Source organism: Zonotrichia leucophrys, chromosome 1 (genome assembly GCF_028769735.1).
Source record: "Zonotrichia leucophrys gambelii isolate GWCS_2022_RI chromosome 1, RI_Zleu_2.0, whole genome shotgun sequence".
Lineage (NCBI taxonomy): Eukaryota > Metazoa > Chordata > Aves > Passeriformes > Passerellidae > Zonotrichia > Zonotrichia leucophrys.
Window position 1 is genome coordinate 95,197,971 of NC_088169.1, and position 11,235 is coordinate 95,209,205.

At 48.6% G+C, this 11,235-nt stretch overlaps 1 protein-coding gene across 1 annotated transcript; it reads right to left on the reverse strand.

Moving 5' to 3' along the window:
• Positions 1–676: 676 nt before the first annotated feature.
• On the reverse strand, positions 677–8,506 carry LPAR5 (lysophosphatidic acid receptor 5). Its single transcript, XM_064723399.1, has 2 exons — positions 8,269–8,506; positions 677–2,280 (listed from the first exon to the last, which is right to left on the reverse strand). The coding sequence occupies exon 2, from the start codon at positions 1,981–1,983 to the stop codon at positions 853–855; it is 1,131 nt and encodes a 376-aa protein (XP_064579469.1). The 5' UTR covers positions 1,984–2,280; positions 8,269–8,506; the 3' UTR covers positions 677–852.
• Between the last annotated feature and the right edge of the window lie 2,729 nt (positions 8,507–11,235).

Genomic DNA, 11,235 nt, shown 5'->3' on the forward strand with positions numbered 1-11,235 from the left:
CATTCCTTTTCAACAGTGAAAATCACTCAGACCCGAAATCAACCATCCTATATAGGGGCCAACAACAAAAGAGTGCAAAGCACTAAAATCAGCATGAGCTTCTGACATGATGACAATATTGGTACCCTCTCTTTTTTTCTGGAGCCATTGGGAATGTAGTTTTTAAAAGTATGCTAGTGTTTCCTGAGCCACTTTGCTTTAGGTAAATGTATAGCCATTGTGCCACATGTGTGTGTACAGCTGCAGATTTGACATACCTCCCTGAAAATTGTTTTGCTAAGGTCTGTGATTTTCTGTATAATTAGGAACCTATTTTCTGCAAGATTACTGAAAACTCAGCTATTCTCCTTGACCTCAACAAAGCTTGCTAAACGCTTCAGTTCTTTTGGAAAATTGAGATACTCATCTAGGTGTCCTGTGCTGGACCTATGACTCACATTGAAACATCTGGTCAAAGGTTTTCCTCAGCCACTGCTAGTAAATTCACTTTGTCAGCAGTGAGTACTGTATCTGTGTTCTGTTGCTCCCCAGAACTGCCTCAGGCTACAGTCCAGCCAGGAGCTACTCAGTCAGGATGGACTTGCTATAGGAATTCGTGCTGGCCAGACCTAGACACACTAAGTTTGTTTCAAATCCTTGTTCCCCACTGAGTTTCCTGTACCAAAAGAGTCAGGTATGACCATGTCACGAAGGCACCTCTGTTTATTCAAAACAACCTTTCATCCTTCAGCTTTGCACCATCACATTCACCCACAGACAGTCTGCTGTGCTCCCTCAAGCAGTTTGCTGTATCCCACAGGCTTGCTGTCCTTATTGCATGTGTGACTCTGCAATGGAATGGCTTTCCTGGGCTTAAATTTCCGAGTCCTCAATAGGGCCATTCAGGAACACTGCAGTAGGAAGCGATGGTGACGATTCATGGGGACGGATAAAGTTTTCAGATGGGAACAGTTTTACTTTACACACAGCGTGGTCCCGGGGTGACTTACTCTCCACAATCCGATGCTTAAGCGTTCCCATCTCCGAGTCCCAGGCTTGTCCCCGCCGCAATTTCTTGAAGGTGTTCCGGAAGCCCTCGGTGCTGAAGTAGTAGATCAGGGGGTCCAGCATGCAGTTCATGCTGGCAAACATCATGGTTATGATTAACGCTTGGCGCACTGAGGCCTGCGTTTGTGCCTCCACCTTCATCACCCGGGCCTTTATCATCCCATAAACCGCCAGGGTGGTGTTGTAGGGCACGAAGCAGATGATGAAGATGACCAGATTGACCAAGAGGAGACGCACAGTCTTCCGCTGTCGCAGGGTCTTTGTCTGGCTGGGCTGGCAGAGCTCCTGAAAGATGCGAATTGAGCAGTACAGCACGGAGCTGAGAGGCAGGAGAAACCCCAAGATTTCAGCCAGGATTACCAGGGGGAAGAGGTTATGCTGCCACATGTTGTCGCTAAAGCTTTCAAAGCACAGATAAATGGTCTGGTTTTTTACTTTGCAGTGGTTTTGCTTGTGGACCATGGCTGTGGGGATGGAGCCCATGAAGATCACAACCCAGACGATGAAGCAGAGGATCTTAGCCACCTTGGGGCGCCGCAGATGCCGCCAGCGAAGCGGGTGAACGATGGCAACGTAGCGATCCAGGTTGACGCACATGAGGAAGAGGCAGCTGCCATACATGTTGATCTGGAAGACTGAGCCAGAGACCTGGCACAGGAAGCTACCAAAGGGCCAGTGGTGGTTGATATAGTAGTAGAGTCGCAGGGGCAGAGAAAGTGTGAAGCTGAGGTCACTTATGGCCAGGTTCAACATGTAGATCATCACTACAGACTTCAGGCGCAGGTATCGGACAAATATCCACAGGGCTACCACATTGAGTATCAAACCTGTGATGAATATCAGGGTGTAGCCAGGCATGAGGAGATGGTGGTTGAAGGTGTAATCCTTGCATGTCTGAGATGTATTGGATATGTTGGACGCTGACATGCCCAGCATGGGTCAGGGAATGCTCTCGCTGAGATGGCTGAGCCTGGTGAGGGGCTAAGGAGGCACAAAGAAGAGCACTGAGAGAAGTCGTTCCCCTCTGAGGAGCCACAGACAGGTCATTCCTGTCATCTGCTGCTGGGAGGTAGATGGGCAATCTTGGCTGGCACTGCTTTGGATTGCTGGTCTGTGGTCATCTGGCACGGATGGTAATGTGGAGTCTGCTTCTGCCCCCAGTTCAGCAATTCTTTCCAGTGGTTATGAGGTGACAAGGTGATGGAGGATCATTGCCAGCTGTCAGTACAATTCCTGGTCAGAGTGAAAGACCAAAACAAAAGAATTTAAATTTGAGGAGGAAATCTCTTGAAGTGTTAAAATCTCACCATGGCGGCTTCTGCAGCAAGAAATCACAAAGAAACCAAAAGACGAGGGAAAATGGACACTAGAAAAGTGAGTAATTACATGGCAGGAGAAGACAGAGCACAGAGAAAGTGGTTGTTGTACAGAATCATTTATCACTCAGCCCCAGAGAATGCACTTTGCTTTGATCTGCTGAGAGCACATGAATACAAGAAAGGGACACCACAAGCACACAGGGAAAGTAGTTGAGGCAGCTCCAGAGAAAGAGAAAGAAGAAGAGAGCAGTATTTTGAAGGAAAAATGCTGACTGGAAGGAACTTAAAATAAAAATGGCACAGTACTGTTTTATATCAGAGAAAAAGGACTTTGTACATCCACTTCAGATAAAAAAAAATTACAGTACAGTTAGACCTGACTCCACCCAAGCTCTTTTTCTTACGTAAAACAACATGCACAGACCTCAGTTCCAGTGACTTTGAGTTCCTTATGGTTCTTACATTCATACAGCTCCTTTGGTGTCCCTACTTGCATGGGACCAGTGGTGCTTATTTGGATTTTATGTCCTCATTTCTGCTGCTTGAAACAGCCCATATCCCAGAAACCCAGAGCAGCACAGCCATGGAAGGGAACACAAAAAAGGAAGTGCCATGAGATTGATGTGGACAAACATGACTTCAAAGCAGTGTGAGGCCAGTAACCACTCCAGGTACTGACTAGCAGCATTGTCCAAACACTGATCAGCTGGAGTGAGCCCACTGGAAGGCCACCAAAAGGGTCTGGGAGCTGGAGCGCTTGTGCCACGAGGAGTTGCTGAGGGAACTGGTCTTGTTCAGCTGGACAAGAGAAGGCTGCAGGTGCTATAACAGCAGCACTGGGGTTTGCATGGCAAGGTTTTGGCAGCTGGGAGGGCTATAGGTGTGGTTCTGTGAGAGTGTATCAGGAATTTCCTCTGTGCCTGATATAGCTAGTGCCAGGAGGGACCTGCCGCTGGCCAAGGCTGAGCCCATCAGTGATGGTGGTAGCACCTCTGGGATAATTAAAGGGAAAAAGTTACTGTGAGACAGCAATTGCAGGCAGGGAAGAAGAGTGAGAATATGTGATAGAGCAGCCCTGCTGCAGACACCAAGCTCAGCGAAGGAGGAGGGGAATGAGGTGCTCCAAGCACTGGAGCAAAGATTCCCCTGATGCCCCTGGAGAAGACCATGGTGAACCCATGTTGGAGCACTCTGTTCCTGAAGGACTGCACTCTGTGGAAGGGACTCACACTGGAGCAGGGATTGGTGTGACACAGTTCCTCACAGTTGTTTGCAGGGCTCAAACAGGGACTCCCTCATAAGAGTCCATGTAGATTGTGATTTACTTCAAAAGGAAAGTAGAATTTTCTGTCTAGAGAATATCTTTACATGAGGTTGATATTACTCAGCAACCTGACAGGCATGTCAAGCATGTCAGACCTTCTGGATGGCATTGTGTAGCAAAGCACGGATCCACAGAGAATCTGCTGCAGACAGAAGTGTGTGCTGACCTCAGAGAAGAAGAGAATCATTCTGGTAACAACACATTAAACAATGGAAGTGGAAACCTAATACAAGAGTGTAGACAGCTACCAACTTGCCCATCCGTTTGTGTGGTTGTGCAGGTCCATCACCAAAACAGGTTTCCTAGAGAAACTTCCACTGGTTTATCAAACTATATCTGAGTGGATTCTACCCTTCCTGGTGGATGAATACTTTGCATGAATTCTTGTGCAAGTTTGGAGCATAAGATAAGATGACAAGGCAAAAGTGCAAGAATGTTGTTGGTTTCAAAAGAAATGTTTCATGCTTCAAGAATCTCAAGGAGGAGGATCATCAGTGGTCAAAGGAGGTGACTGTCCTGCTCTGCTTTGCAGTGATGCAGCCTCACCTTGAGTCCTGTGTGCAGTTTTGAGCACTATAAGAAAGACATTGAGCTATTAGAGAGTGTGCAAAGGAGGGCCATGAGGATGGTGAAGGACCTTGAGGGGAAACCATATGAGGAGTGGCTAAGGTCACTTGGTCTGTTCCACTTGGAGAAGAGGAGACTGAGGGGAGACCTCATTGTGGTCTACAACTTCCTCGAGAGGGGAAGAGGAGGGGCAGGCACTGATGTCTTCTCTGTGCTGACCCGTGACAGGACCCCAGGCAACGGCCAGAAGTTGTATCAGGGGAGATTTAGGTTGGACATTAGAAAAGGTTCTTCACCCAGAGGGTGGCTGGGCACTGGAACAGCTCCCCAGGGCAGTGGTCACAGCACTGAGCCTGACAGGGTTCAAGAAGTGTTTGGACAATGCTCTCAGGCACATGGTGTGACTCTTGGGGTGTCCTGTGCAGGTCCAGGAGTTGGACTTGATGATCCTTGATGATCCTGATGGGTCCCTTCCAACTCAGTATATTCTGTGAGTCAATAATTCTAGGAGAATATGTCAGCTTTTGCTAGAGCCAAAACCCTGAAATGAATTGCAGACTGAACAGAGTGGTCAGACCTTTATCTTGATGGAAACAAAGTTATTGAGACTGTGACTTAGTGAGTGACCATGACCTGCTGTAACACATGTACTCAGAGCAGCCAGGTGTCAGGTGAAAAGGACTAATCTCTACAGACAATGTGTTTTTTCAAGCTTTCCTGAGGTATTCAATTAACATATCTAGAGATTATAATATGTAAGCACAGTCCCTGCTGTGTCAGGTTTTCTACCACTAATATTCCATCTCAAACAGTGGATGGTGAAGGGATTATGTTAAGAACAGTACAATCATGTAGTTACACTGCCTCAAGTTGTCTTCCTGCTTCCTGCACAAATTGTAGCCCAGGAATTTCTTGAGCCATAGGTGACCCAGTTGTACTTAGTCGTCCTCAGGGAACTTATATTTCATTGCGGTTTTTTCAGTCCTTTTCTGAGTTGATGTAAAATTTACCATGTACATTATCCAGTGCCAGGAGTGCCAAGGAGTTCCACAGCTTACTTGTGCCTCAGGTGAAGAATCACTTCCATATACCCATCTCTGATTCATCATCTGCTAGATTCAATTCTTAGCTTTAGTGCTGGAACAGGCAGGGCAAAAACCATCTCTATCCACCTTCATTTTGTGGCTGAGAATATTATAAACCTACCATATTTCCACTCAGCAACTTCTTTTTTTGTTGTTGTTTTTAGGCTAAAGGGTCCTTGTCTTCATAGTTTTTCCTGGCAGAGAAGCTGTTCTGTACTTTTGAACATCCTTGTTGCCCTTCTCAGCACTTTTCCACTTCTGCTGCAGCCTCTGTGAGCCCTGTGCTGGGGTGCTGAAAACACACAGTGCTGATAATGTGGATGCACTGAGCTGCGTAGGTGTAGATCTCATTTGCAAGTGGTAATGGCCAGTTCAGTTTGCTTTTTCCCATCACTTCACTAGATAAAATTTCAGCTGTTAGTTTAAGTCCAGTCACTCACACTTCTCTTAAGCTCTGCAGTTCTTCGCAGCCAAACCTCATCTTTTTAAACTTGAATAATTTTATGTCTCCAACAGATTTGTTATTTTATTATTCATCCCTCATGAATAAGTCAAACACCCCAGCACAGGTGTCTGACAACTCCACTGAGAAAAACAACCATCTACCTTCATTCTCTGTCCCTTCTTTTAGGCATTTTTTATCCAGGTAGGAACATTTTCTTTAATTTTTTTTAAAGTGCCATTGGTGAGACTGCCTTTGAAAGCCTTCTGGAAATCCACATGGGCCACCGTTCACATGCTTATTGAGCCCTTTAAGGAAGAACTGTGGGAACAGCATCTCTGTATAAAAGCCATCATGACTTTTCCCCAGTAATTAGATGTGACCGCATGCCAATCGATTTTTTCTTTATTATAGCCTCTACTAATTTGCTCAGTAAAACCATCAAGCTCCCTGGTCTGAAACCCCCCCAAGAGCCTTTTCTTAAATTGAGTCTGCCTTTAAGAGCTGTTTTAAGCAAAGGTTTCTATGGCACAATTAGTCAGGTCTTCCACCCTTCAGTTATTTTCGGACCTCTGGGGTAGGAGCCGTGTGGTTTTAGACGCTGTTGAGTTCATCTCACTGCTCCATGGCTGATCCTGCTACTGCTTGGACCAGAGACAGTCCTTTTATGAACTTCCCATAAAGAAAGTTTCTGCTGTGGAAATCTCACAGGCTTTCATGACATGAATACCAATGAAAAAAAACTCTTCATTTTTTTGCCCACCATGAGGTTTTCTTTCTTTTCTGAGTGGTCTTTCCTTACATACTCTAGCCTTTCAGCCTTCAAGATGCTGAACAGCACAGTTCTGAACTGGCAGCAAAGATTGCTGAGAGCAGAAAATAGATTGGGGTTTTGAGGGGATTTTTTTAGGTGGGTAGATGGAAACACAGAAGAAAGAATCTGCTATGGTGTTGGTATGGAAGCTGAGCCGGTAGTCTCAGACTTGCCAAAACAGATAGAGTGACCAAGACACACGAGAAACAAGATGTATGCAGACACAGTCATTGCAAAGATAAAGTTGGGGGTGCAGAGAGTTTCTCCAGTGAGCTTTGGAGGTCCTGCTTTGACTGTCCCTCTCTAAAAAGGAAAGCTATGGATAGATAAAGCAGGCTGGCAGCAGGGAGATCAATTATCCATTCTGGTTAATGTCAGAGAGTCAAAAGGCATGCTCCTTGTGGCTGCCTCTAAAAGAAGCCCAAGTACTCATTGCTCTGCACAAAAGCTGCCAAGAGATCTCAAGCCACCAGCTGTGTAAGGAGGCAGTGGTACCACAGCTGAATAATCCCCCTCCTCACAACAAGATGCTCTCTATAAATCCTGAAGAAACTTTCTCTTTGGTGACTGACCTTATGTGTCCCAAGAGGTGGAGGAAGCATTTTGTTTTCTTCTTCAATTTGAGCCCAGAATACCATCAACTTCCAAGACTGTGACTTGCAAAATCCAGGGATTTTGACTTTTTTCTTTTGGGGGGTGAGAAGCCCTAAAGAGACTTTAGGTCCAGAACAGGCAGGCATGCCCTGAGATGGGATGTGTGCCTGGCATCTTGCTGCCTGGTCTTGGGAATCCTCTCTCTCCTGTCTCACTGTCTCACTAGGAGTCACTGCCTCCAAGCATCACAAAAATGATGAAGAATCTGAGTATGGTGCTGAGAAATGAGGTGGAAAAAGAGAGCTAGAAAAATACTGATGAGGATGCTGCAGGATCAGTGTTTCTGTTAGTGGCTTGTCACTAAAACCATTGAGAGTTTTGGGGCTCCAGTGAGAAAGCAGAGAGCAAATGTGGCATTGGGGTGCAGAACACAAAACACAAACTGTATGAGCTCGCGTACTTATTCTGAAACCAAAGAGGAAACAACAAAAATGTGTCAAACCTCAGAAAACATACCCAATTTTACTCCAGAAATTGGAGATATATTTTTTTAATAAATCTGGGTGCTTTTTACCTGCTGCAGGTGATATTCAAGCCCCACTTTTAATCTTTTTGTCTACTCAAAAAATTAGATTTTTGTGATGATTTGATTAGATTTTGTGAAGACATTCAAGTTTTAGGATGGCTTGTTTTTAAAGAGAGGCACATGATACAAAAGCTGAGACCTCTGTATTTAACTCATGAGGTTTGATCACACAGCTATTGCCTCCTCCTTAAGAGATGCTGCCCCTCCTCATCTCCCGAGGGTCCCGTGGAAGAGGGCTCCCATGGCGGGCACCTTGGCAAGTAAGCTCTGCAGGCTGCCCGTGCTTTTAGTATCACAGGATCCCAAGGAAAGCCTCAATTTGAATAAATACAGAGATGTGCCTTGCCCCTCTAGGACCACGGGGCCACTGACGAGGGGCAGATGTCCCCCAGTGCCCCATGGCCAGGCTGGCAGCACGGGCACAGCAGCTCACGGTGACCAGTGCCCGGGGTGCCAGCCCAGCCAGCCTCCAGATGTTCCCCTGCCTTACCTCACTGCTGGAGAAGAGCCAAGTGTGGATGCTGGCTGGTTGGAGCTTGGTGATTGCTGCCTCTGCAGAGGTCTCGATCCGGGCCCCAAACCCACAAAGCAGCTTGGATCAAAACAGAACCGGGCAAATCTTCATCCAAATCACAGCTGGCCCCTACCGCGCTGCGGCTGGTTCTGCATCTGGCATGCTGCAGTTTGTCTCTTCTCCTTTCTCACTTCCTGATGCACTTCTGCCTGGCTACAAAGCATGAACTTTGTTATCAAGGGCTGATAAGCTAAACCACATCCTACAAGAGCAAATGCAATCATGAAAGAAGCAGTACCCAGGTGTCCTTGCAACTCATGAGACCTGCCCTGGGTCATAGTGCCAAATATTTGCTTGTCTTGCTAAGTCAGCCACCCCCAGGACTGACAGAGGGGAAATAAAACCCTCTCCCCAAAATACTGCCAAACAGGAGGTAGAAGTGAAATATGGGAAGTGAGAGACAAGCTGATTTAATTGCTAGCCTGCACAAAGACTTGGAGTCCTGTCACTCCCATGGGCTAGGGGGCTTTGGGATTGAACTCCTGCCTGGGGGCCCAGCTGTGCACCACGGGCATGTGGCAGGATCCCAGAAAGAACCAGGCTCCAGAGAGGTGTCATTATCTGTGGCAAGCAAAGGCATGTTTGCCACGAACCTCAGTCCCTGGTGTTCAAGGCTACAGGAGGCAGAGTGCTATGAAAGTACAAGGGCTGATTTACCAGCACATCTGTGACCTGGCACTGCCACGTGTAGCTGGGAAGGGAGCTGCCCTTGTGCAGAGCCCATCTGGCACTCTGTTGCTTCGAGTCCTATTTCTGCTTTGCCAGTCTCAGCACACCTGGAAGAAGACACAAGTCATGGTGACACTCCTGATCCCACTGTCGTCCTCCCCAAGAACAGCTGCCCTGGGAAGTTGCTGTGGGCTCCCCTTCTCGGCAGCCCTTGCCTGCTGCTGTTTGATTTTCTCACTCCCTGCCTTCCTTGTTCTGCTGCTACTGACTCCTCATTCAGGGAATGACACACCAAGGGATATATATGCTCCTGCTGCTCATAAATCCATGGAGGGCACAATAGCACCCGAACCACTGAGCTGCTTCTTTTCAGTGCCTCTCTTTTTTAGCCAGACCCCTTTTCTCACTTGCTAGTTGCTGGGATCTTTGTTCTCGTGGCTTTTTGTGTCTCTTCAGTTCTCGTCAAGGTGTTGCTACTGATAAAGGCTTGCAGATATGCCACAGGGGGTATCCTTTGCCTAAGGAGTGTCTGACACATTCTGTGGGAACTCCCCCCTCCCCTGCAGCCCTCACCCCTCACACACATGAGCACAGACCTGGCTTTTCCATGTGTGAGCAGACAAGGACACAATGGCACTCAGCCCAGCCCGCGAGCCCCACAGCATCCTCACCCAGCCAGGTTCACTCACCTCCCCGGGTCTCGGTGCCCCAGCCCACGAGCTCTGTGTCCCCTCAGCAGGGTGGGCTCACACATCTGCCCCTGGCTGTCTCCTGGAGCCTCGGCTCGTGGGGCAGAGCAGCTCAACCCCCGGCGTTTCCTCACCGCTGTCTGAGCGAGCAGCAGGTAAGACCAGATTACTGGGGTGTGTGTTGGAGGCTACACCCTAATGCTGCAAATCCCAACACGCCTGCCACCCCGCAGTGCTGGCTCCAGAAAGCAGGAGCAAGGACCCAGCAGGGGGAAGGATGCAGGGAGCTGGGAAGGCAAGGAAGGAGGTGAAATGCACGCTACAAGAGAGAGGCTGCTCATGTCTGAAAGGATGACTGATAAACCACAGTGCTCTTCAGACTTCTTTGTGCAGCAAAATATGGGAGAGCAGAGCAAAGGGGTGAATCCCTTTATGGAAGAAGCACAACCAGAACAGCCCTGCTTCACTTTCTGAATGATTCAGACAGGAAAAGCAGAAACCTGTGGCTGCAGACGAGTTTTACCTTCCATGGCAGTGGGAAGAGCTGGCACTTCCCAGGCTGGCTGGGGGAATGGCAGTCTTTTGTCCTGGGCCATTTCAGCTCCCTGGTCACACAGCTCACATTTTCCTGGGCTTCCAGGGGGTCTTAGGAAAGGGATACCCAATGAGAAGGGGGGCAGCCACCCTGCTGTGCCTCCTAGGAGAAGGGCAAGGGCTGATTTTGGGAAAGGACAGTCCACGGGGAAGAAAATGAGGGAGGTGAAGGGAGACTTGCCAGGGAAAGAGTTAAGAGAGGCAGGGAGCAGCTGGGCTGTGTCTGTTTGCTGTAGCTGTGTGGGCTGCAGGGTAGAAAAGAACAACCTCCAGCCTGGAGGAGGCAGATGAGGGAGTATCTTCAAGAACAGTGGATGTGGATGAGGGAGGCAGGAGGTCTTCTTCTCTCTGCTCCCAGGAGCTGGCACTGCAGGGGAACTCTCTGTGTCCCCAAAAGGTTTGGTGACAAAGCAGTGACGAGCTGGTGGGTTTGGCAACAGCTGCTTGGTGCTTCTGGCTCTTCTTGTGCAGAAGGCACTGTCTGCTGCTGAGCTGGTCTTGGGCTGCCTCCTGCCGAAGAAGTGACTGGACCCTGGAGGAAGATAACCACATTATCTCCTGACAGGATGGCACAGGCCACACGTGTGACACAGATGCTGTCCCCACCCATGTGAGCTCCCTGTGATGGATGCCCACCCCAGAGCCCCAGCTCAGAGCTCTCCCACCATGCTGCCCAAGCTGTAGCACAGGTGTGGATGACCTCTCAGGGCCAACCCAGCAGGGCTCTGCAGGCTACAGGGTCTCAGATGCTGGCAGGCATACCTGGACAGCCCACGGTCACTGCCCAGGGCTGGGGCTACCCCTGCTTTGCAGTGCTGGGCTGGGGCTGCTGTGAAAGCCACTGCTGGGCAGAGGCTGTGGAAAGCCACAGGAGGGGATTCAGGAGCTGCAGCACTGGAGTTGAAGGTGGTGAAGTTTTGGCAGGGACAGG

Coding starts and splice junctions, on each gene's coding strand:
- LPAR5 (XM_064723399.1), bottom strand. CDS start 1,983: ATGCTGGGCATGTCAGCGTCCAACATATCCAATACATCTCAGACATGC.